This window comes from Hermetia illucens, chromosome 2 (genome assembly GCF_905115235.1).
Source record: "Hermetia illucens chromosome 2, iHerIll2.2.curated.20191125, whole genome shotgun sequence".
Lineage (NCBI taxonomy): Eukaryota > Metazoa > Arthropoda > Insecta > Diptera > Stratiomyidae > Hermetia > Hermetia illucens.
The window spans coordinates 143205226-143232933 of NC_051850.1; the positions used below are offsets into that span (position 1 = coordinate 143205226).

Sequence of the window (27708 nt, forward strand, 5' to 3'; positions counted from 1 at the left end):
AACGAGGAGAATGTTGCTTGGTGAGGAAAACGGTGCGCGGAAAAATAACGGGGAGTTTTGGATTTGGCGTTGAAGGAGTTGGAGAGGTTGAAGGAACAGAAGAAGAGGAAAGATTTGGAGAGGTTGGAGAAAAGGAGAAGAGTTTTGGCTAAAGAATCGAGGAGGAGAACGGGATTTAATTTTGATAAAAGTGGAGATTGGTTTTGGAGGTGGAGTGGAAGATTTTTCGCGAGCAAAGTAAAAGAATTGAATCCGAAGAAATCGAAAACCATATCGTGCTAAGCCCTAACGCAAGGGCATTGTAAACAAAGATTCCGTGGATAAGTTCAAATCGTTAGAAGTAGTTCAATCGTTGGCAAGTGTTAATTGCATAGTGATTTAGGGCAAAGAGGAGAAAAACAATTAAAAAGACAGATAATTGAAGTGTCGGATGATTAAATTAATATTTAGCTGCCGAAGTAAAGTATCGGAATTCCCGCGCTGTGTATAAACAAAAAAAAAGAAGAAAAACACATAAAACGTGAATTACGAAATATTAGAGACGAAGTGAATTAACGCTAGTTTCTTTCTAAGGACTATATATTGTGTTCTCATTAATATTTTGAATTTTATAAAAAAATATAGATACTATTATAGAAGCATCAATCCGAGCTCGGAGTGACATCAGAGTAAGTTATTCGTTTATTTTCTTTTCTTCTTCTATTTCTTTTTATAATTTTTATTTCATGATTTTTATTTTATTGGATTCTTTTCTTTTAAGTGTTACATTTTAGTTATTTTTATTTCAATTTTTGTCTTACTATGTATTGAAGCTGAATAAGTAAATAACGATGGAATAATTTGAAGTGGTTTGAGGACTTCCTCCCCTTAGTTCCTCCTTACTCCCGCGGAATTCATATTAAAAGGGACATCCTCTAAACGAATAACTGGCCGGAGGATGTCGAGGAAGGGTGGGAACCTCACCGGCCGCGCCTCGTACAAGATCTGAGGCGGAAGGGACGGCAATCGGGACGGTGATCCGTCGTGGATCTTCCCCTATTTGATCGCGGCACTCGGGTCCGGAGACAAACGGCTCCACGCGCGCGGTCGAGCCGGTTTTTTTTTTTATTTTCCAATTTAGCTCGCGTTCTGGTTTTCATTCGATAGGCCGTCGCGAATTCCTACCTAAAATCGATTTTAAAATCCGGTGCGGACCCACGCATCGGAAAAGGCACGTTGTTTTTAGTAATGAAGCGTGAGGGATCAAAGCGCTCAAAGGACCCCCCCACATTCCCGAGCCTGGCTAGCACAGAGGCGTGCAAGAACGTGTCGACCGAGAGCTTTGATAGAGCTGCAATCTTTGTGGGCGGACCTTCACGGTCAAATTTTGCCAATTTGTTTATCTTTTTGGGATAGCTCTCCCCTCTAGGTCGTTATCGGCCACTCAAGGGATCGACTTGATCTCCTACTCCACTCTTACCATTACAAAGGTTTTGTACAAAACAAAACCCAATTAAAAGGCTTGCCATTTGTTTGTCTGGCACTGGCACTTTCTCAGAAACGGTTACTCTTATTGTGGCGAAAGTCGGTGTAAAGGTGGAAACTATGAATCCCCTAGCATGCAATGATTAACATCGGTCTACGTAAAGTTTTTAAGGGGGCCAATACATGCGAAACGGGGGTGTCAAATTTCTTTTCATCGAATATAGTCATCAAATGGAAGATCATGATTTCTGTTCATTAGTTTTGACATTTGTTGCAAATCACGGGAGGGATAGGGGAGAAGTACGGAGCTGGAAAGTAATTATTTTCTTTACGGACCCTTTCTCAGAAACTAGTCAAAAATCTGTATACTGTGCTTCGACGTCAAAATACCCTTCAGCCGGATATCTATTTAAATGAAATCAACACTTATCAAATTTTCTGGAAATTGGCTGGAAATTTACTGCTGAAATTGAATGTCATTATCACACTAAAGCGAATACTATATGCGTAAACATCCGTAGCTACGTATGGAAAAATCCACAAGAGAGATAGCTGAGGCTGTAAGGATATTAAAGGAACGTATTTGGCGTATCGTGCATGAATGTGTTGGTATGCGCTGCTCAGAGTGAGTGGCGCGTGAGCTCACAATCGGCCAAAAACAACAACGAGTTGACGATTCTGTGCAGTTTATCTACTATCTTGAGAGAGGGAAAAACCGTTAACAGCGACTATTACATAGCGTTATTGGAGAGTCTGAAGGGTGAAATCGCAAAAAAGAGGATCCATTAGAGGAAAAAAAGTATTGTTTCATCTATGCATTGTGTCACAAATCAACGAAAATGATGACAATGTTGCATGAATTGAGCCATTTTTTCCTGCTCACAGACCTCAAAAGAATGCTCACTAGAAAGAAATTTAGCGCCGATGGAAAGATAACCGCCGAAACTGAGGCCTATTCGTACTATAAAAATGGTATCAAAAAATTGAATGACCGGTAAAATTATTGTATGCTTTTATTTACGAAGGTGCCCATCCGGGAAACCATGGAAATCATCAAAAAGATACCGGACTCCCTGTTATATCTAATCTCAGTACATAGGTCACGATCAACAACCCCAATACCGCCCACCACCCACTATTGACAATTTTGTCATTGAACATATAGAGCCGACAGTGCTAAACAAGGCCCTTCACAAACCACCAGACTTACTCAGATATGTCGATTTCTTAATATGACAATATGAACACGAAAAAACTCAATGAATTTCTAGTATACGTAAACAGAGGATTTCAGGCTTTATACTTTACCCAGAAAAATAGCAAGTCGGGAAACCAAAACTATTATAAAGTGTGGTGTGCATTCGTCCCATTATCACGTAGCTAGTAATACATAATATGTATATACTATATTATGTGAGAAGAAGAGGTATTAACAGTCTTGAATTTGCAAAGAAGCGACAATTTTGACTTATTATAACTTCGTTAAAAGCAATGCGATTTCCACCAAACTTGATAGGATCATACTATATTTTATACCCTATATTGTTGCAGAATTTCGTGGTGAATGATGAACCAAAGGGAGGCTTTGCAGCTCATTACATAAAATTATAGTAATATACCATTATTAACTTTATTTGAACAGATAGATATGAAGGGTATTTTTGAGCCTTTTGACTTTTTCAGATTTTTCGGTTTCAGTAGAATGGGCATGTTAAAGAAATGATAAGTTCCACCTCCTCCCCCGACTCCCCACCTTTCCAACAAATGTCAAAACGGGCATCACAAATCAATAATCGAGATTTTTCATTTGATACCCCACATGACTATATTTAGTAAAAAAAAATTAAACCGTCCTTTTGCATGTATGAGGAACCTTCCCCCCTTTAAATTCGATGCAAAAGAATTTAACTCACTGTTCCCACCTTCTCACCAAATTTGGTGTCACTCGTTATAAGCTTCCGGGAAAAATGCGTGTAACAGACAGACAGTAAGCCGATTTTAATTAGATTTTGTTTTGCATTATTAAGGGCTTTGTTTTATACAAAAGATGAGATGTCGAGATCAGACGAAGAGATAAATAAAGTGTAGTATTAGCTACCCTACTTTGAAAATTCCCGCCAGATCTCTCTCGCTACAAAAATTCAAGACCGTTACAGTATACGGCAAGATTACAATACCAGGTAATTGTGAAGATCATTTGTTGATGGTTCATCTCCAGGATCTCTGTTGACTACGGTTATTGCGGCATCCATTTCGCCCTTTTAGCTGTTGCGGAGGGCTGTGTTGTGAATGGCTTCAGTATTCACTCTCACCTGATTGTCAGAGACAATTGTAGGTGGTGTGGTAATTCGAACTTGGAGCATTTTGCCAACGAGACAGTGGTCCGAGTCTATATTGGCCCCCCTATATGTTCTGACATTCATCAAGGCTGAGAGTTGGTGGCGTTCAATCAGCACGTGATCAATTTGTTTGAAAGTGGTCCCGTCTGAAGAGGCCCATGTATGTTTGTGGACCGCTTTCCACGCAAACCATTTCGTGCGACACTGCTAACTGAATAATCCGCAGTCCATTATCATTGGTAGCTATGGGAGCCAACGTATCGTCTGAATACGAGCTCCTTTCCTACTTGACTGTTGAAATCTCCAAGTATGATTTCAATATCATACTTGGGACAGACTTCGAGGGTCCGCTCAACTGCCTCGTAGAAGGTATCCTTCTCCGACTCTGCAGTCTCCTCTGTAGGGGCGGGAACGTTTATGAGGCTTATATTTCTAAACTTGCCTCGCAAGCGCAAACAACTTTCATTTTTTAGCTGACTAAGAAACCTACTCCGAGCACATGATTTACTAAATGGCCACTATAATATATGGTGTAGCGACTCTTCTCTAGGAAACCGATCCCTGTCCATCGCATCTTTTGCAACGCTGTTACATCATCCTTATATTGGGTATCTGCTATCTGCTCAGCAGTATTCGGTCTATACAGGGAGCACACGTTCCATGAGAAAATGCGCAGATCGTCAATCCATTGTCGTCGTCCTGTCCGAGGCTCCTTCCATGGCTTCGTAACATCGGTTTCCCCAGTAGGGTTGTCAGCCCTACCCAACCCCCAATCTGGAGAACTAATTGATACATTTTGTCTCGTTTTTAGGCGCGGGAGAATCGCCTTCATCCTTCTCCGTTTGCAGTTTTTAATAAAGAAAAAACTCCCAGCGATCACCACGTGGAGGTGGAGATAGGGTTTTGTAGAACAGCTGTTGGTGTTGGTTCATCAGGCGTTTCCCAGATTTTATACTCCATTGTGGGTACCAATCCACGTTTCGCCCTGGGACCTATACTACCCTTTAACCGCCCGTATTACAAACAGTTTCAGAAAAATAGATTGGTATTCCTGTATAAGATAACTGAGCAAAACAATCTGGCTCTTATAAAAGTAGACATTTACATCAAGAACGAACTAGAATTGGAACCAATGGATTATTCGTCCAGTTGGGACATTTACCTTACCGAAAGATGTTTTTTGATGACACAAGAATGGAGCCTGGCCGTGGACTATTATATCCGAAGGCTAATCAAACGAGCAAAGCAAATCGAGAACTGGGCAAGGTGCAAGAATATACCAAATGTTATGAGAAAATCGAATAAACACCAGGAGAATCCGGTCTATAATAGGCATGAGAAATATTCTGTGTGCGCTTGGAGGGGACTTAAAGTAAGGAAGAGTCTTCCTGCCCGAGTTTCGTCCTCGCGTCGTGAGATTCTATGGTAAATCGGAAATTATCGACGTTACGGGTGATGCGGTAATTGTTTATTTCTCTAACTGTATTTTGCCAACTCGAGCTCTATATGAAGTCGCTCGTTTGGTGAAGGATAATTCACTTTAGATGTCTGGCCCCTCTGGTCGATTTTGACGGGTACGTCAATTCAAGCTGTATTATATCACTTTGGATTTGCTGCAACCCCGTACCCGTTTGAGTTCGGGTGGCCTTATTGATAAACTAATACTTGTTCTTAAGGCGTGACTTACACCTGCTATCTTTGATGCGTTGCATCATTTTATAGAAATCAATTTTAGGTAAGCGGTCTACGATGAAGATTGATCGAAAAACCGAGAATTAGCTTGCGATAACCAGTGGATTTTCGTTATTTATCCCTGTTGTATCGCCCTGTTAATTCCTCATATCAATCATACTTATGTTGGAAAGGAAGGGAGAACAGGTTTCGGTATAGAAATTATTTTGGAGTCTCGTTACTAGCAGCTCCAGTTATTTTTTTTCAGGTTTTTAGGTTGGACTTTTTTTGCCCGTGAACCGATGATTCATAATGATATTTTCAAAAACTAGCTCCCCATCCTTTTCAACCGACTCTAAAATTGCTTTATTAAGTACTAGTGGAAATCCTTAACTACATCCGGTGAAAAAATATTACATCCTCCTTTTGAGTAGGACTCCTTTTAAGCTGAATTCGACATAATACTCTCGATTTCAAGCCTTGGAGTTTACAATACAGACAAACTGACAGACGTACAGAAATACAGCAAACCGATTTGAATTAAATTTTGTTTTACACAAAACCTTTAAAAGTCATTTCCTTTTCTGAAATCAGAAAATTCATCCTATAATTTATTGTATAATACAAAACATATAAAATATTTAACACTAGTTGCATCCTCAGATATACAGCACTTACAAAAGGACGAACCTTATAATCAATTGTTCACGTGTATTTTCGAATATTTTCTACCAAATCATCATAAACCATTTCCTGGACATTAAGTCCCCACAAGAAGTCTAAATGGTTGAATGTCATGTCAGGGACCATTTTGCTGTAAACTACGTTTTGTAATTTGCTTGCGAGTATTTGTATATCCTTGACAGCTACCAACCAGTCATTATTGGAGTAATATAGGTGCATTGGAGCGGTTACTTTTCCCAAAAGATAGTCCGGTGGCCGTAAACTTTTGTAAACGAGCATGTTTTTCACAACACCATAGTCATATTGACGGAACTTTCCAGACGAAACACCTTGAGCGTAATGGACGATTTGATTAACTGAAGCTCCAGCTGGGGTGACTTGTAAAATGTCAGGAAATATAGTCTGAAAATAAAAATAAGGAATTGTTAACCCTAGGATGACTTAGTGGAACTTTGTCATTTTGTTCAAATGGTGAACCTTCAGTGTTACGTGTATGTCCTAATGAAACTTACGCGGTTGAGATTATCATGATTATATCCTGCAATCAAGAAGAGAATATTCGCACATACTGGTTGAAAGGATGATTCAATCTTGCATAATAACGATCCTGCCAGTTTCTTCGTAGCCGTTGAGGGTAAGAATTCAAAACTTCCCAGAACTTTATTCAAAAACGAAACTTTCGATAGAATCGGAGATAATGCTCGAAGGAATGGATTTTGGACATTGCCCATAAAAGCAGCCGGTGCTAAAGCATGCATTGAACGAATCTTTTGATTATATTCTGGTCGAAGTGATGTCATCACGAAGACACTACCAGCTCCTTGGGAATGACCAACGTAATTCAAACTAGCTTGACTGGTATTATTTAAAACGTAGTCGATCATAGCTGGTAGATCGTAATATCCAATTTGATGCCAGCTGAAATCCCAAAAAGACTTCGACTTAGGGTGGAGCCAAGCATGATTTTTGGAGAAAGAATTGCCTCGAGAATTTCCCATCCAAACGTCATACCCAAGATCAGCTAAAATGTATGCCAACCCCTTCGCTGGTCCTGCTAAGATCCAGTCATTGGAAGAGCAGAGTAAACCATGTTGTAGGAAAATCACTGGTTTTCCAGGAGCTGGTACGTTGTTTGGACTGTATGGAATTCTGTGGAGTCCCAGAATGTATCCATCTTGAGTTTGAACGGAGTGGGCTTCAAATGGATATCTATTCCTTGTAACTCTTTCCTGAATCTGCAAATAAAACGAAATGATAATTATAGTAGATTTCTATACAAGAGGATTGATCATTATCATTGCATGCTTCGTCGCATCCCAGACCCTTTCAATAAATTTAGGAAGTCAAACAAAAGGACATTACCTTCTGAGCATTTCTATCAATCTCTTCCTGTCCGTAAAGATCAACTTCTTGATCGTAGCGACCGTTGTCAATAGCATCTGATTCTATATCCTGTAGAGCAAGGTTGGAGTCGTAAAGATAACCGGCTGCAGTTGAGCTCCAAACTATGCATGCCAAATGTGATAATAATACAAAACGTAACATTGTTCACTGCTCAGCACTTTACAGACTTCAAAATTCCCCGAAAGCAATTCCCTTTTATATGATTCCCTTATCATAGGCAGTACCAGCTTTCCATATGTCGAACACATCGCCAAACAAATGTTGCATTCGATAAAACCGGGATCAATGTTGAAATCAAAAATTACAATAGAAACGGCCTTGATTCATATCCGAAACAAGATTATTTCTTAGATACGCTTGGGTACATGGATGTGCCTCCAGATGCAGTCAGAAAACCTTGGCAACGAATTTTTATAGCCTAGGTCAGCAGCGCCTATGCCAGCTTACAGCTGGCTCTCAACAACATCATAGGTACAGAAGCGAAGAAGTGGTATCTACTCTTTTGTTATCTTCTTCATCACGTGCAATATTTAGAAGTTCAGATGGGATTGTGAAACCAGTATTTTCAAGCATGGGCTTAGAGACTTTCATATGCTTTGTTAGTTCTCGTCGTTTCTTAGGTTTAAAAAAGTCTATAGACCCTTAAACCATAGAATCAATGATTAGATAAAAGCTGCACATAAGGGTCATAAAATCATTAACAATTCAGTGACTTCGGGAACTATTCCATTGTTTGTTAATTGGTTAGTGGGTGTCATGTACATACTCGTATGTACACATTTCAAACTAATATTTGACTTTGTTCTACAGAGCAAGTAAGCGTGGAAGGGCTGTAAGAATCCCTCAATATGTAAGATATTCTTCTAAATTATATTCAGCTGGAAGCGTGCCACTAATCCTATGCATAAATTAAACTTGCAACTGAACTGTTTGGTTTTTTTCCACGTGCTTGAAGACAAACAAAATTCTAAATTTTGGAATGGAAATGGAATGGAAAACTAAATAACGAAAATTATTTAAACAAACGGAAATTTGGGAAAGTTTTTAGTAAAAATATTCCACTCCCATTTAATTTACAATGGGAAAATACTGGCATAAATTAAATTGACAAATTAAGAATAAAGTGAGGTTGGAAATTACTTTTAAGGAACAAGAATAAATCGTGTATGGGACGAGGAGAGGCAAAGCCTCTGACCACTCAGATCTAAAAAGTCCATTGTATTCAACTCCCCCGTCTAACAGAATATCCCGGATTCATTTATGTATCCTAAGATTTCCGTTAGTGGATATGATGCTACCTGCTTTAGTTAGAACATATCAGTACCGAAAATCTGATGTGTGATCCCTCCAGAGGCGGAGCACACATAGAAAATGTTTCTTGGATCCCGCTTCCTCATTATATGATGGACACCATTAGGGGGAAATAAACCAGCTTTTGCTAAAGCATCCGAGATTTCATATTCCTCTACACCACAATGACCGGGTGACCACAGTACTCCCTCCCGATTGAATCTTGAAACAATGTTCGATCGACTTCTACATTCCTGAATGATTTTTTAAGTGATCAGAGGACTGTTCAACACCCTCAATGCAGCTTGACTATCGCTACAGATTGCGATACTCCTGTCCTTCAACCGTTCGTCAATCGTCCAGGCCCTTAGGATCGCATATACTTCCCCTGAAAGAACATTGCATATTGTCCCAACCCAGCCCCACGTTTTAATTCTAAAAGTAGACTCCGGCTCCAGAACCCTGTTGTTTTTGAGCCATCGGAGCAGAAGACGTCAGTATATCCTGACACGAATTTTCTGGTGTGTCCCAGTTTTCTCTACGTTTGAAGATAACTTCATATCTTTTACTAAACAGATGTACCCGTGAATCTAAGAAGACATTGTAAAAATGTCCTGGGTCCCCACGTCAACTGTTTCGCCACAGATTTAATCGAATTAGTCTACGAGCTGCTCTCATTCCAGCGCTCTGAATAAATAAATCCAATGCCTACAAATTGATTAACGCGTTTAGAGCTGCCCCGGATATCGTGCTCATAGCATCGGTAATACTCAGACAGACAATTCTTTACAGTGTGGCTTATTTACGCGCGAACGGCCTAATAATTGCAACATACCTCCACATTACTGCCTATTCCCCATGACTAGGCACAGTTCCGCATACGCAGCCCATAAGCTATCAGAGCTCATTTCATCATTACCTCAACATGCTTATTCCAAAGGAGCTTCTTGTCTAGAATACAATACCAGTGCGATTTTATTTGAATTTACTAAAAGGCCATACCTGAGGCAACTGTCAATCAAACCAACGACGCGTTGTATATTCCTACACACCGTTCCGAGATCTCGATCAGCAACTAACGCAGCCACGTCATCCGATAAGCTTGAGCGTGAATTAGCAGATTTTGCAGTTCGGTTTGTAGTGAGTCGATCAGCATACTCCACAGAAGTGGGATAGAACACCTCCCTGGGAGCGGCCTTGCGTTGCTTCCCACTCCAGTGCACAGAAATCTCTGCGTTAGCATAGGACCGAAAGTTTCATCAACACCATGCTCTTTGCGGGTATTACAGAAATTTTGGAAAGGGCACGGTCAAACGCCTCTTCCATATCCACGAGTATCCCCACCACGTACTCGCCATTCAGAGTTGCGTCATTTGTCTTTAAAACCTAAGAGTGAATAGTGAAGTCATAGGACTTTCCACACTGATAAGAATGTTCGTTTGCATTTAGGGGGGTGCGACCTTAGCGAATATGATGCTCAACCAGTCTCTCCAGACATTTCAAATGATGTTAACCTGATTTTTCATCTTTCCCAGGCTTAGATATGAATACTACCTTAACTTTCTTCAAAGAGGTAGGCACGTAGCCCAGAGCGAAACATACTCAAAACATATTTCCTAGCAGTCGTTCTAAGTGCACTTCAACCCCATTTAGCATCGCTGGATAGATGTCATCCATGCCAGTTACTTAAAAGTGTTTAAAGGATAGTATAGAAGCTCTCGCCTTTTCATTGGAAACAACCGCTCTCGCAGCCTCCCAATTTTCCTTCGTGTTGAAATAATTGCAGAAACCCCAATTCTTTCCCTACTATTACCAAGACATCTTCTCCCGGGTGGCGTACTTTCAAGAAATTTTATATGGACTCAGCTCTGGTCATCTGGTTGATCTTTGAATCTTTGCAGTTGTCAGTTTTATCATGGAAGCGTTTTACTGCTTTGGCTTCTGGAAATAGGGCAAGCCTCTTCAAAGTGCGATTTAGAGTTTCCAAATAATCTCTTGACGAACAAGGAGTCCTTGGTCTCTTTGTTGCCAAAAAGTTCATTCAACTTTGTCCAATCAATACTCAAACTAAATTCTAAGGAACGATGATCTGAGAGTGAGACTTCATCTAGCACTCGCCAGTCTCCAATCAACTGCAACAACTTTGAAGTGCAGATTGTCAGGTCAATTACTTCATTTCTTCTTGGCTCCAAGAATGCAGGTACACATCCTACTTTCGCGATCATAAGACCAGCTAAAGTGAGTCAAATAGCTTCTCACAAATATGCTGAGCATTCACAGCACTACCTATTAAGAATTTAAGACCACCTGATTCTGCACACACTACCGGATCCCTTAGTTCTTATATCAGCGGGGGACACAAATAAGGGTAAGCAAGCAGACAAATGTGTAGCCTAATGTGAAAACCACTGCTAGTTGAAAGTTCTGCTGCGTCCAGTGTGGATGTCACTAGGGTTACCAGTTTGTTCTCATCTTCCGCGGAAAGGTCCGCTTTCGTGTGTTTCTCTGGATGGTGTAGCAATGCCCATGTCCTCATTGCCAAGAAATTCGGGCTGAGAGCTTTCCAATTTTCACGATTTCCGAGCTGCATGGTAGACCTGTGTCCGGATAGTTGAGTGGCTAGAAAGGAAGGCTGTCGTATGGAAGGTCGCGGTTCAAATCTCATTGGTGGCACGGGGAATTGTATCGTGATTTGACGTCGGATACCAGTCTACTCAGCTGTCACCCTCCCGTAACTATGATTGTCTTGCCTTTGAAAATATGCAACCTAAATTCAACCGTTCCCTCTCCTTTAAGAAAATCTCCCCTCGTGTGGACTACCCCTCCGGCCTCCGCTTTCTGAACCTTCTCTTCCTACAACACCGTAGATCCTATCTGAATGTATGCACATTTTTCAAACTCTCCTCGGGTCTGATGGACTACTCCGCCACTGACGACATCACCTGCCGTCCTGGGTCTTATAACACACGTAGCGCAGACATTTTCAACGTGGTCTTAGCAGAGCTCGAAGTCTACTTTCATTCCTCGATTTCTACCCTACTTTAAGTAGTTTTAAACGTAGGATAAGATTTTTGCTTTCTCCTCCTCCTGAAGACAATAATGAATTGGAATTTACTCTGTTTGTTGTCCGTTAAATTAAATAAATGAAAATAAATAAATAATTTCAAATTTCTCGTTTATGTTTACCGGGGAAATACATATACACATTAAGGGTAATACCATGCAATACAACCTATTATCCCAGGATGGCAGACTAGTGCGTCCCACTAGAGCTAGATGGCTTCGAACAGTGGATGAAGAATGCAATCTTAACAAAAGGTCGATGGTGGGAGTTGAAGCACATTGTCAGAAACCGACAACGATGGCGCGTAGGTGTCATTGGTGTTCTATGTCCCATAAAACATATATACATATATTAACATTCCATTCCGATTTTATTTTGAATGGAGTAACCAAAGAGTAAAAATTCCACAGGAGGAACATTTGCGGTTCTATTACTAAGTTTAATATAGAAAGAGGACCCACTTTCCTTGCGTGGAATAAGTTCGCCTTGTCAACCCATAAAAAAAGTTTGACAGATATTGAATCTTTTGAAAAGTGCGTGTTACAGTTCAGGTACCCATCCGGAGACCGTCACCAATGGAGATTAAATCGCTTAGTTTCGATCCACCCAATATATTTCAACATTCTTTCCAAAGGCCGATTTCAGTCAGTGAGGGTTTAACAGCAACGAATTGGCTAACCAATCCTGATTGACTTACGACCCGCAGACATTTTTTCAAGCTCCCGTCCCCCTTGAGACTCTCTAACATTTGTCAATCAACGTACTTTTGGCTATTAAGATCGATGATATTTTCAGCTAAGTTTATGGAACGTTGAAAGGTATTCTGTCATTTTTATTAGCTTTTCTTATCACCACACAGAAAAAGAATAAAGAAAAATAGAATTCAATATTTGTATTGTATTATGTAACAGTTATGTTATAACAAAAGTATAAAAAAAATTAATATTAATTGACCTTATATATATCACTCGCGAATACGGGCACAGCCTAAGCAGAATAGTAGAAATAGAGCTACTATTTACACATATCTTTGGATATTCTCTATCAAGTCATCATATACCATTTCCCTTACATTAAGACCCCACAAAAAGTCGAAATGGTTGAATGTCAGGTCAGGAACTATTTTGTTGTAAACTACATTCTGTAATTTGCTTGCGAGTATTTGCACATCCTTCACAGCTGCCAACCAATCATTATTTGAATAATACAAGTGAATCGGAGCGGTTATCTCCCCCAAAGGATAATCTGGTGGCCACAAACTTTTATAAACAAGCAAATTTTTCAAAATCCCATAGTCATATTGACGGAATTTTCCAGACGGTACTCCTTGAGCGTAGTGGATGATTTGATTGACGGACGCTCCAGCTGGGGTTACTTGTAGGATATCAGAAAGCAAAGTCTGAAAATAAAGGGGAGATTATCAGAAAAAGAAGATTAAGGCAGTTTGGTCCAACTCTGAGAAAAGTGACAAATTATCAGATGGTGATAATTTAATTGTTTAATGATATTAAGACATAATATCTAGTCGACATATTATATCTTAATATCACTAAATTATTGAATTATCACTTCACTTCACTTTAAGATGTTTCACGTTATTTTAAACTTACATAGTTGAGGTTGTCATGATTATACCCGCCAATCAAGAAAAGGATATTCGCACAAATTGGTTGAAACGTTGACTGATCTCGGCACAACACTGATCCAGCCAACCTTTTCATAGTTGTTGACGGTAAAAATTCAAAACTTCCCAAAAGCTTATTCAAAAGCGAAACTTGAGACAGAAGCGGTGCTAGCACCCGAAAGAACGGGTTCGGAACATTACCCATAAAAACGACTGGTGCCAGAGCATGCATTGAACGAATCTTTATATTATATTCCGGTCGAAGTGATGTCATGATGAAAAATACAAGTGTTCCCTGTGAATGGCCAGCATAATTCAAGCGAGATTCGCCGGTAATTTGCAAAATATAGTCAATCATGGCCGGTAAATCGTAATATCCAATTTGATGAAAGCTAAAATCCCAAAAAGACTTCGACTTCGGATGAAGCCAAGCATGATTTTTGGAGAAGGAATTGCCACGGGAATTTCCCATCCACACGTCGTACCCAAGGTCGGCCAAAATGAATGCTAACCCTTTCCCGGGTCCTGCCATAATCCAGTCGTTGGAAGAACAGAGCAAACCATGTTGTAGGTATATCACTGGTTTTTCTGGAACTGGTCCATTGTTTGGACTGTATGGAATTCGATGGAGTCCTAGAATATATCCATCCTCAGTTTGGACGGAGTGAGTTTCAAACGGATATCCATACCTTGTAACTCTTTCCTCAATCTGTAAAAAACGAAGCGATGACGTAACTGAATATAGTAAAAAAATGAAAACTACGTATTTATGAATGCGTTAAAATATCAACAATGGTAGATAACTGATGATAACCTACCTTCTGAACATGTTTATCAATTTCCTCCTGGCTATAAGATTGGAATTCACCTAATGCACCAAAAATATCTGATTCTATATCCTGCAGGGTCGCACCGAGGACCGGTAAATGACTTGCTGCGACGGAGCTCGAAATTGTAAGCCCCAACAAAATTATAAATAAAATTCCTGACATTATTTACCGATCAGATTTTTACACAATAACGTATTCCGAGCAATAGTTCCTTTTATATGATTGCCTTATCAGGTTTGGCACTGTGGAAATTGGGACAGCTTGAGCTTGTTTGTCTAGGTAGAGATGCTATCTTGCAGCGCTTGCATTCGATAAAACTGGGATTAGTGTTGAAATTAACGATTCCAAAAAGCCTTGATTCGTATTCAGTAAAAAATTACTCGCTAAAAACATCTATTTAATCCTCGTTAAGATAGATGGACCTTGAAATATAGCAGCGGAACCTTAACCACAAATTTAGATAGTGCCCTAGGTCAGCCGTTTTATTAAGCTTAGATTGAAGCGAGTCCCCTCGCTCGTCTCGATTATACTTACAACTTTGAAGTGTTTACTTTGCTCGTTATCTTTCTCATCACGTGCTATCTTCTAGAAGTTCAGTTACAATTGTTAAATCAATAAATTTCAGCTAGAACTTCGTGCATTTCCATTCAGTTTTCATTTCTTATCACGATTATGACCTGAACAAGTAACGCGTGCTGGGTCATAAAACAATTAACAACTTGAGTGGCTTGTGGCACTATTAAGGTGCTGTGAACATGGCCTGTGAGTGATGTATGTGTAATATTAAAATTAATTATGTTTAAAGTTCCTTCACAATCCAAATTCCCATGTATCTGAAAACAGAAAAAAAATCATCAATGCATAAAACTGCTCCAACCCTTGTAATAGTTACACTTCGAATTCAACCGTTCGGGTTTTTTCCACGTAGTTGAAGACAAATAAGTTACAAAAGGTTTAAATGAACATTAAAATAGTAAATATTGGTTTACTCAGACGATGCGTAACAATCTCCACCAGCGATTTCCATATTAGACTCCATTGGCAGAATCGAGCATAGTCCTCACGTCCAAAGGCATCCTCAAGCAGTATTTACTGGTACTATCACAAGCCACTAACCAATTTGATGACATGGTTGGTTTGGTTTTACGTCGCTATCGATTTGAGGGGCCTTCTTGGCTCTTAACAGCAAGTAAGTGATATATTGTAGATTACCTCCTCTAGGATTTTTCCCGATAGTGTCCAGAAGACATATGGGTCTATATGAGGGTGGCTTATCTGGAGGTTTACCAGTTTTAAGCAGCAAATGCTTCTGTCATTTCAGGGGTACAGAAAATATCCCCTTGGACATGCTCAGCGAACATATCCGATCTGGATGACACAGCGAACCTAAGTGCCTTATTTAGTATGTTATCTAGGCCTAGGCTTTATTGTATCCTAGATTTTAAACTACTGACCTTTGATTACTGTCGAAATTACCGTCACATCCAGAGAACACTGCAAACCTGCTCTTCCCTTTACGAGAGAATTAGATTATTTTTAACACGGGAGTAAGCGACGTGATCTACTGAGATGAATGATGTCCCGTTACAATTCTATAGGCGTTCTCGTTCCTTTTGGGTTTGACTACACTAGCCATCATTCGCACTTAGGCCATATGCTTTTCCCCTTCCGAATTTCATGTTCCGCTTTACCCAGTAGGTGCCTGTTGATTTCGGACCTATCAATGACCTTGCTGCCTTATTGCAGCAAAATCTTTCTTTGCCGTTTTGTCCGTCATCAGTGGCGAGGAGGAGGCCCCGTTGATTATAGTGGATCTAGTCTCTACAACCCACCATATCATCTCCCTTTTCTTGCCTCTCTCTGTCTGTCACAAGATGCCCCTAAAAGGGATAGAAATTTGTGGGCTAGCAACCTGCAAAAAATTGTACTGCTACCGAAACGTCAACAACGCCTCGGATAGGTACTGACTTTATGACTAACACCTATCAAAAACCAACTATGATTGGTTTCTAGAATGTGTTCTTCAACAACTGTAGCGAGAGTCCTTGGACTGCTTGCTTTCTCCAAATAAAGAAAGAATTCGAACGATATAAGATTGACATTCAGGCCCTAAGGAAAGTACTCCTCTCCCTCCTGTGCCAAAGTGATTTTGTACTCTAGAAAGCGAAGTGGTAGCCGACGCGAATCCGTTGTTGAGTTATTTCTGATTGTTACCGGAAAACGCGCTCTCTAGACCTATGATCTAGGCTAAAAGCACCACAATTGTACAATGAGATTTCCAATATAGTATAGAAACATGCTTTCTAAGAACAATTAAACGCAGTTGAGCCAAGGCTTCGTAAAGGTGACATTTGGTCCGGATGGGTGATTTTGGGACCGTAACGACAATACTAGGGGATCCATGGATTTCTGCAACAACTGACCGACACCGTACGAAAAATTAGGAGGACAACTTCGCAATTAGAAGTAGATTTACAAGTTGCCTCCTGGATGTGCGCAACAAGAGTGGCGGTAAACACCTTAAAAGGGATCGTGGGACGTGCGCAAGCTAACGGTCGGAAGATAATTTCCCTAAGAATATCGATAAGCATTGGGCGGCCATTAAAAATGTGCTTTCCCTGGGGCTACATAGGTCGGCCACGTCCCGAAGGGGTGTCATAAGGTCAGGCGGACTACGGGATCATGGAAGTGGTTCGATGCACCGATGGGAAGATTCTACTGGCCACTGCGAATTATGGCGGGCGGGTCGCGCTCGAACCCCGATACCGAGCGAAATACCGAGAAGTTTAACGTAGTGTACACCGTGACAAGAGAGAATTTGCCGTAGCGCTGGTCAGGGAAATGGAGGATGCCAGTTAGAAATGTATACCGCATCACAGAAGAGTTTGCATGTGCCGCAAATCTTTTGACGGCCCTGTGAAGGAAGGTAACGGCCGACACATCTACGATGACGAGCAACTGAAGAGATGGAAAGAACACTTCAACACGGTTCTTTACTGTATCACATCCGTTGAAGTTCTTCTGAAATGGCTAGCCACGGTAATATGGGTTCCCGCAAGCAGAAGAGAAATGATTTCGTCCGTCAATGTATTCAAACGGAGTAAAAGTACTGGACATGACAGTCTCCCCGCAGATTTATTTATCGCACACATTTGCATTTGCAATTACTGCGAATCTGCAATCTGCTACTTTCGCTCGTACGGAAATTTTGAGAATCTGAGACCTTCCCCAGAGAGTGGAAGAAGAGCATGATTGTTAAGATTTCGGGGTTTAAATCTTCGCTTCACTTGCTCTTCATTAATTTCGAGGAAGTTTTCGATAGTGTAAACAGGGAGTGGATCTGGCCTACTCTACCCAGGAGGGGCACTTCCGAAGAACTAATAACTAGGAGAGCGACATATGATGGCGCAAAATGTTCCGTTCTGCACCGAAGTAAAATTTCAGAGCATTTTGAGTTCAAAACCGAAGTCCGCAAGGGTTGCGTATTGCCGCTGATATTATTTCTACCTTTTATCGGTGACGTTGTTCATGCTGCTTTATCCAAAGGAGGTGGAGAAATTCAACGGACTATGACATCTTTTCACAAAAACTTCAAAAACGCTCATGACACCTGTTTGTTCTCTCAATGGGACATGAACTTTAGCCAAAGGCATTTGGAAGGAGAGATAAGCAGAATTAGACCCAAAACCAAGGCTCTCAGTCTGAAAAGTTGCCATTTGCATTAATAGGCAGAGTATGTGGTTCCTGCGGCGACGGTGGCAACTGAGTGTTGCCCGAAGCATTAACAGCGCTTGATCCTTTTTCGTAGCCATGTCTGAAATTTCGAAATGTAGTTATCTTAGCACCAAGATGGAGTTGAGGTTGGTTCTGTGCTAGTGCTCTCTCTCTATGTTACTATATGGGAGTAGCACATGCTTGTGAATTTCACTAATACACAAAGACTCCAGGACTTCATCAGGACCTGCCTGCGTTATATGATCGGAGTACGCTGGCCTGATTCTATCACACACAATGGGGGAATGGTCTGGTACTCGTACGCAATGTGATCGGAAGACGAAAATTGCAGTGTATAGGTCACATATTAAGGAGGGGCGACAATTGCATTGCTGGCTATGCCATGCAATGGAATCTTCCAAGATGGTCTACCAGTGGGTCGCTCCGAGAAGGAGGGCAGAGCCTCAGGAAATCGTGGGGGAGGCTGAAGCGCATTTAAGGTAGTCGCGAATGATGGCGCGTGGATGTGGTTTATATGCTATATCGCCCCAAAGGGTAAATGGCGACCCTATACGCACGTAAATAGAAATCATACATTTGATGAATGACCATTCCATGCTAAGCTAAAGATTGAGTATTTGAAGCTTTTACACTTGACGCTTAGTAATGAATCTGTGTCTGCATCGTTATATCCGCTGAAATTTCTGTTCCTAGTGATGAATTGGCTTTTGTAGTTCAATTGCTTCGAAAATTGGACAATTCTTCCTAGAAATAGAGTATCCGAGAATGTCTCATTGAATGCCAGCAACCTCCTCCTTCGTCCCCCCCCCCCTATATGGTTTTAAACATCTCCGATGTGAACGCCGGCGAATAGAAGATACCAAGTTCGTACGCGTTGAGCTGGTTTTTAAGACTGGATTCTAAATATTTCCAGTTTGGCATGGAAGACGACTAAAAGGGGTAGCCATCTTGATACTGAAATATCAAGAATTTTTCCAATATTGATTCCAAAAATAACTTTGATTAGATTTATCCTGTCTCCATTTTAAGCGATAATTCCAATGATATAGACTTCTGAATGTAAGTAAAATGGGATTATGAACATATGGAGAATGCTCCTCTCCTTGTGATAACATTCTGATTTGGAAAACTAAGTGTCAGTAGATGGGATACTGACGGCCCTTGCAAAGCGCACTCTCAATTCTTATTAGCCGAATTCTGATGCCGAAATAGTCGTTTCTGTTCGTTCATTATACTAGCAGGGAAACTCGCACTAGTTTTGAATTTCGACGAATTTTGAGTTAAAATTGATTTACCACCGAGACAGCAGAACGATCCTTTTCGTCGATTTTTAATGAAAACAAGTCATAGACGGGATAACATAGGTTGAGGAGGTACGAGTTATCTCTCACTTGGTTACTAAAGATTTGCCGGTAGAGCAAAAGTTAGCGGGCTTACTCCAGAGAAGCAACGAGAAGGTTAGGTGGACTTCAAGATATTCTAGAGAATCTCATTTATTGGCAAAGAAAAACGGGTCTTAACACCGTGGTGAGGACTGGACCTCCGCGATCTTACTGTCCCCAGTAAACATCCAGGGTTCTAACCCCGATTGTTATGGATGCTTGTGTTAATATTCGTGCTATTCCGACTCGGTAGATTCCCCATACTCCACGAAAACGGCGAACAGGAGATATGCATTAGATTCATTCTGATTGCTTCAAACCCCCAGACGAGCGCCAAATACACCTGAAAACCTGGCCATTAACGGAACGAAATGTATTTTAGATGTAGAGAGAGAGAGAGCGAATGTCAGCTTTTCCTGGAAACGCCATTTTGGAATTCAAGAGGATAAAACCAAAAGCCATTCAACCCAATATATGTAATGAAGAATTGAAGCTCATTATGGAACTGTGTCATAAATCCAATGTCTATGGTTTTAAGCAAAAACGGAAGAAATCGTCAAGCAGACTGCATTATTTCAGACTGCTTGATTGGCCAACTTTCCACAGAAATCAACAAACAGACACTTCCTCTTGGAAAGAGAGTATTCTCTACTCTACTTCTCGGTTGCCATTTGCCCCTAGGTGGAGTATATCGAGTCAGCCACTCCTATCTATCCGCCATCGCTCGCGGTTACCCGATATCCGCCTTACCTCCCCCAAGACTTCCAAGATGACCGCACTTTTTCTTCACTGTCCTTCGCCAAGGGTTCTTGTGGCAACCCACCCGTTGGCCATCTAGGAAGGGTGGTTTCCACCCAGTAATGGAATTGTCGCTCTTCCTTAATGTGTGACCTCCCCACTGCCACTTCCGCCTTCCGATCACATAGCATGCGGGTGAAAGGCCTGTGCCCCGACCATGTCCTTTGTTTGAAATTATGATACGCCGCAGACAGTTAGGAAAAATTTCCTTTGGTAGCAATGTACCACCAATGTCGATGCGGTGGGAGCTACAGAAATTCAAAAACCTCCGAACAATGTCGTTGCGTTTGCCAATGACGTACACCGAATACGCGATTACTAACACTCGTCTTTCCAGACCACAAAAGCACATTGCTATTAGTGTGCCAAAAGGGAGAATATTACTCCCGAGAGTCCCATTATCTTACAGTGCTTAGGCCCAGAATGTCCTGCCCATATCGTAAGATTTCTAGCTGGAGTTGGAGAAGGAAACGTTCTGAGGGTGAGCATGTCAAGAATCGTGCGCACATTTCAGAAACTATCCACAGTATGAAGACAGTCCTACAACGGGCCCTGTTTTAGGCGTTTCGGAAGCAATGAGGTTCAAAGCTTTTGTTTCAGAATCGAGTAATTTCCATTCAAAAACGAACAAAGGAAGTATGTTGCTTTCCAACTGGTCAAGTATGCCACCAAGTGGATGGCGGACTTAGAAGTGACTCGATTCTCAAACAAAAGCCTAGTTTAGCCTCGGTAGGCTTAGGCCTGAAGGTGGTTTTAGCCCTCGTTATAATTCATACAAATGTCGTGTTTTTGAATTAATGTAAGAAAGCAAATGCCGCCTTGTAATCACTTTGGACGCTCTGCTCCCAGGGCAGAAGTGAGGCAGCGTCTGATAAGTTGCGTCTGCCCCGGATAAAACTGCAAGTCATATAAAATTCGAAAATTTGTAGGTTGTTACCTCACAAATTTCTATCCTCCCTCTTACGATAGGCAAGAAAGATTTTGAGTGTATTCTCAAGCCCCAACTCATATTGAAGGGGTTTAACTAGGTATATTTTGATACAATACTTCAGCAATAGGGGGTACGATCACTAAACCGAGAAGAGAGGAGTCGAGACTTCAGAAAGCCAAGAATCGACATCGAACTGTAGCGCCATAGAAGAAGAAGATATTGACATTGTAGGCCTACTTGTCAAATGTGGGTATTCTGAAGTTACTCTGTGAGTTGTCAGTGGACAGTCATCATCATTGAGATAAAAGTTTTTTCTCGACTTGGACTTCCATATTTATATCCCCAACAACGGTGACTTCGGAACTAAGATCTTTTGGCTGAAGGCGTTTTATACAATGATTCTGGTGATCGTAACAAGGTAGTTGAAAAAATGGAAAATTTCTAGATCTTTTATTTGGGTTTACTTACCATTTGGAACCCTTAATAAAAGCTACCAAATTACCGGCACAAATATGCAAATTTTGATTACAAATGCGGAACTCTGAGGCATAAAAAAGATTATATTCTGCAATAATAATAACGGGAAAGCTACTTCAACAAGATTGCCTTCTATAACGAGTCAAAATGTTCCTGAGAAACTTTATTATTATTTATTATTGGTCATGATGTTGTTAAACTGACTTTGAAGTCATTCTTATCGTAATTATTAGCAGATAAGTTTAATAACTGTGCATTTAGAAAGCGCAGCAGCTAATTTTACGAAAGCTTTTTGGTTGCAATTCAAAGGGTGAATTTACTTTTGAAGCTTTTCAATTTCCAGACCTGACTTCGCTAAGGGAAAAATTTGAGTCAGCTTTCACTGGACCACAAATCTTCAAATTGTAAATAATTCTAATTGGGGTTCAGAGCACAGAGATTCACTAGACTTTGTCTCAAACACTGACTTCTCCTATAGTGCACCTCTTATACTCTGGGAGATCAAATTAAACAACTAATTCGAACTATTGTCCTTGCCTAAGTGTATTTTTGAATATTTTCGATCAAGTCAGCATACAACAGATCATAGACATTAATAGCCCACAAGAAATCCAAATGATTGAACTTCTTATGCGGCACCATTTTGTTGTATACTAAATTTGGCAGCTTCGATGCGAGAATTTGCACATCCTTTACTGCAGCCATCCAATCGTTGTTAGCATAATACAAGTGGATCGGGGCAGTAACCTTGGTCAATGGATAATCAGGTGGGCTCAAGCTCTTATATTTGATCAAATTTTTCACGGAGCCATAGTCGTATTGACGGAAATGTCCAGACTTACATCCTTGAGCATAATGGAGAATCTGGTTTACGGAGGCTCCTGCTGGAGTTACTTTAACGATGTCTGGGATCATAGTCTAAAATTAATGAAAAAACCTCAGTAATCCATTCTTTCAAATTGTGCCTAAAATGGTACTTACAGCGTTAAGATTCTCATCGTCAAATCCTGCCAGCAAGAAAAGGAAGTTTGAACATATTGCTTGGAAATGGGATTCATCCTTGCACAATGCCGAACCTACCAAACTTAGCAATTTTGAAGATGGCAAGAACTCGAAAGTTCCAAGCAACTTATTTAGAACCGACACTTTGGAGAGCAAAGGGGCTATAACTTGGAAGAACGGATTGGCCATGTTTGACATGAATGCAACTGGAGCTAAGGCGTGCATTGCTCGAATCTTGCTATTATATTCTGGGCGAAGGGATGTCATGATAAAGAAGGAAGTTGTTCCTTGTGAATGTCCAACGTAATTCAAAGAACTCTGTCCAGTGGCTCCCAAAATGTAGTCAATCATAGCTGGCAAGTCATAGTAACCAATTTGATGCCAACTGAAGTCCCAGAAGTCTTTCTTTTTTGGACTGAGTTTCTTGTGGTTCTTTGAGAAAGAGTTACCACGTGCATTGCCCATCCATACGTCGTATCCAAGATCAGCGAGGAGATAAGCTAATCCTTTGCCTGGTCCTGGGATAATCCAGTCGTTAGATGAACACAAGAGCCCATGTTGTAGGAAAACTACTGGCTTGTTCGACGCGGGTCCATTCACTGGACTGTATGGAATTCGATGCACTCCCAGAATGTATCCATCTTCAGTTTCAACTGCATAGGCTTCGAATGGATATCCAGTGCTTTTTATTGTGTCGCCAATCTGAAAATAAAGGGAAAATTAAATTCTGGTTTTAGCAAAACAAAGCAGGATCTTCATGCTACGTATGCAAAGCGTAAATCCAATCATTATGCTCAAATCAGAGGAATCAATCACCATGCAGGCATATTTTCCTTCAAACCAAAGACTGGTTTGAAGCAGATCGCCAAGCTATATTGCAGAGATAAAGATAATGACGAGATAAATTTACTTACTCCTCGAGCATATTGGTCAATAAGCTCCTGTTTAACACGTTCGGCTTCCTCGTCGTAGTCGTCCAACCCATCAAGAATATCAGGATCCACTCCACTTAGATCATCGTCATCCCGTAGATACTTCCTCGGAACTGATCCCAATGCCACTTGGACCAAAAGCAGAGCAAACAGACAGCGCAACATTGTTTACTCTCTATTTCCGACAAACTTCGATTCCTGTAGAATTATGGTCCTTATATAGTATTTCCTTATCTCTGATATCTAACACCGGTAACACACCTGGTTACCTGGGTGAGATTGTGCTCATTGTGTTCAATTAATATTAGAGGCAAATTCGTCACCTGGCAAGTAAGCCCAGTGATTAATTGCTAATTCTGGGATTAAATTCGAATGTCTAGCTAATTTTCCAAACTGAAAATAGGTGGGAAAGTTAGCAATGGAGCAATTTCGCAAATGTTTCTTATCTAATTGAATAGTTTTTATAGGTAGATAAGTTACCCCCTTAATTAAACCACTGCCTCCTATGGGTTTTATTAAGGTTTTGTATAATACTAAAGGTCATTACTATAAAATCGAACCAATGTTTGTTTATTTCCTTGTTTGCTTGCAGCCCCCAATCTATTTAAAAATAGCAGAACCTACTGTTACAAAAGTTAGTGATTTTGTACAAAAATAATATGGACGCCATTCGCCCCTTAATGGGACATTGTACGTCAACCATGTCCACCGTCATCGTTCACAATTCGCCAAAATGCGTCTCCACTCCCTCCACGATTTATTGCAACGGTTACTCTCCCTTTTCACTGTTCCTGTTTTGTGTTCCTGGGGCGACCCACCAGTCGTCCATCCTAAGGCGTAGTTAGCAATGGAGTTGGTGGTCTTCCTTAATGTGTCACCTATCCATTTCAACTTCCGCCTTCTCATCAACACGTCCGTGTAACCGGCCTGTGCGCGACCAAGTTCTTCTTTCGCAGTTGTATCAGACTAGAGTACCCCGATAAGATTTGCAGACGGGCGTTGACAACTGTTCATATGTTGTTATGATAATAGCTTTCAGTTCCTTCCAAATGTCCTTCATGTGTAGAATACTCAAGTTATAACTATTACGAATGATGGGGAAACCCTGGATGTCATATAGTTGAGAACAATTAGCTTCTCATCATCTTGAATAAGAAGTCGACGGTTAATGTTCTTCACAGGACCGTGGAAAGATCTGCGACCACATGCACGTTTCTTCGTGACAATCATTGCCATCACCCGTCGCGATCAACAGAGCCTTCAATCCATTCCGGCGAACTTAGAAGCGCAAACCGCTCATCAGTATTCTCGGGTAGATTACTCAAGGTAAAGGCAAGCGACAATCAGATGAAGATACTTTTCGAGGCCGATGTCCGTGTCGCCAGGAGCCGATGGAATTACAGCCGAATTGGTTAAATATGGAGGCGACCAGTTACACCAAGTGGTTCATCAACTTGTGCTCAAGGTATGGGACAGCGAATCAATGCCTGACGATTGGCAACGAGGCATAATCTGTCTCATACATAAAAAGGGAGATATCACACAGTGCAGCAATTATAGAGGTATCACGTTGCTGAGTACCATCTATAAGATATTCTCCACTATCTTGCTAGGCCGGATAGCCCCATACGCCCAGAACATCATTTGCCCATACCAAAGAGGCTTCACTCCAGGCAAATCAGCAACAGATCAGACTTTCTCTGTGCGGCAAGCGATGGAAAAACTGTTGGAATATGGACAACAGTTGGACCATCTGTTCATCGACTTTAAAGCCGCCTATGATAGCATAGCCAGGGTAAAACTGTACACGGCCATGAGAGAATTCGGTATCCCGACGAAATTAATAAGACTGACTAGGCTGACCCTGACCAATGTGTGAGGCCAGATAAAAGCAGCAGGATCACTCTCAAGACCATTCGACATCAACAACGGTCTACGACAAGGGGATGCGCTATCATGCGTCCTCTTTAACCTGGCCCTCGAGAAAGTGATCCGTGATGCTGAGGTGAATGCAAGAGGTACGATCCTCTTCAAGTCCACCCAACTACTGTCCTATGCTGACGATATCGACATCATGGGAAGAACCACCCGAGATGTACAAACTGCCTTCATCCAGATCGAGCAGGCGGCGCGAGATCTTGGGCTGCACATCAATGAAGGTAAGACAAAATATATGGTGGCAACGTCAGCACCGAAGACGAATCAACCAACAACATCAAACCGCACTGGTCAAACACAAACACGAAGAAGAATAAGGATAGGAGAATACAACTTTGAGACCGTTGACAATTTCTCCTATCTAGGGTCGAAAATCACAACCGATAACAACTACGATGATGAAATCCGCGCACGGTTGTTGTCAGCCAACAGAGTCTATTTCAGCTTACAAAGACTGTTCCGCTCGAAACGTCTCACCATAGGGTCAAAGCTCTTACTGTACAAGACTATGACCTTGCCAGTCCTCATGTATTCCTCGGAAACTTAGGTTCTTAGCAAGAAAAATTGCGAACTCTTGGCCGCGTTCGAGAGAAGAATCCTCCGAAGAATTTTTGGCCCCTTACATGAGGATGGACGATTCCGTAGCCTACACAATGACGAAATCTATGAGCGATACCATGACCGTCCGGTTGTGGATAAAATCCGGCTCAATAGGTTACGGTGGGCGGGTCACTTAATCCGTATGGATGAAGATGATCCCACCCGGAAAGTCTATAAGGGCAATATCTACGGTAGAAAAAGAAGACGAGGCAGACCCTGCCTAAGATGGAGCGATGGCGTGGGCCAGGACGCCAGACAGCTTTTAGGGATATCGAATTGGTGGACTCGGCGCAAAACCGGAATGTCTGGAGTTCCTTATTAAGGCAGGCCTAGACCGGATACCGGTTGTTGCGCCGTTGATGATGATGATGATGATGATGATGTCCGTGCCTTTCTTCTGACACACATCAAAAAGGCAACTTCTAAATTTACTACTGATCGCAAAATGGTCAATCTGATTGCTCGTATGGTCTCGATCAGTCAAAACCGTACTTACTGTAAGCTCTCCGCTCGAACAAGGTGAAACCAATGGAGAGTGTGGAACCTGTAGAAATCCACAAACAAGCAATATTGCTACAGTTGCCGAAATCTCCGATAGTACATAGCAATGCACAATTGTAATGCTCTCTAATGTAGGCTAAAATTTAGCACTCAATATCCTGCCAGAATCGGTCAGGAGATAGAGTCTTGCCTTGAGGAGCTAATACTCGATTCACGTATAGAGCCACGGGAATTTCCAGAGTAGAAACGCACAATGCAGTAAGAAAGAGAAAAAGCACTTCTCACATTCCCATCATCTCAAATCGAAGAAAGCGCCTTGAGACATCAACCAATCTTCCTCTGATTTCAGCATTTCTCCAATGAAGATTTGAGAATTGATGCTTGCTGTGAGAGTATTTTTCAAGCTCTTCCTCTCTACGGACAGCAAAACATGGTTAAGTATTTATCCAATTTTATTTTTGAATTTTACTTTATGGATTTAACACTTTGTTAATTGCTATTGTAGTGGCGTAGTCGTACTAAAACTGCATTCAAATCTCTAAGAGAGAAAAATTACAAACGATATTTTTAGTTTTAAGAAACAGCAAAAGAGATATTTGAAACTTAAGTCACGAGCGAGCCGAAGTGTATAGCGCCGCGGTTGGATACAGAAGAGACCGACTTATTTCCATGCGGTCCTTACTGTCCCAACCAACGGCATTTTTTTACCGCTGGTTCTCCACTCCCCTGGTGCGTTCTGAAAACGAGTGAGTGGAGAGTTTCTGAGTTCAGCGCCATCTACCCGTCCGCATCCGCAACATCCGAAATAAATTTCGAATGCTGCAGATCCTGCCGCGCCACAATGGCACGCCTTGGTTTCTAAAATGTGCCGTCACATTCATGGCAAAAGGAGGAATCATCCACCCTGAATCTGTGCAGATTCTTTAAGTAGCCACTATATTCTGTCAAAAATAGGATCTGGTAGTTTCTTTCGCTGCGTCGGTGCCGCTCTCACTGATCAATGTGGGGAATCAGTGTGTAAGTGCAGCGATCTTGTTCCGTT

The 27708-nt window shown here is 41.2% G+C and overlaps 3 protein-coding genes across 6 annotated transcripts in view; 1 reads left to right on the forward strand and 2 right to left on the reverse strand.

Moving 5' to 3' along the window:
• The window catches only part of LOC119647549 (band 7 protein AGAP004871), a 266754-nt gene that overhangs the window by 185690 nt on the left and 53356 nt on the right, over positions 1-27708 (forward strand). The window lies entirely within an intron of this gene.
• Positions 12794-14564, reverse strand: LOC119647547 (lipase 3-like). The gene is made up of 3 exons (XM_038048537.1): positions 14359-14564; positions 13527-14249; positions 12794-13315 (listed from the first exon to the last, which is right to left on the reverse strand). Exons 1-3 carry the CDS (start codon positions 14530-14532, stop codon positions 12935-12937), a joined length of 1278 nt encoding a protein of 425 aa, XP_037904465.1. The 5' UTR covers positions 14533-14564; the 3' UTR covers positions 12794-12934.
• Positions 22212-23836, reverse strand: LOC119647543 (lipase 3-like). The gene is made up of 3 exons (XM_038048533.1): positions 23610-23836; positions 22675-23397; positions 22212-22611 (listed from the first exon to the last, which is right to left on the reverse strand). Exons 1-3 carry the CDS (start codon positions 23790-23792, stop codon positions 22231-22233), a joined length of 1287 nt encoding a protein of 428 aa, XP_037904461.1. The 5' UTR covers positions 23793-23836; the 3' UTR covers positions 22212-22230.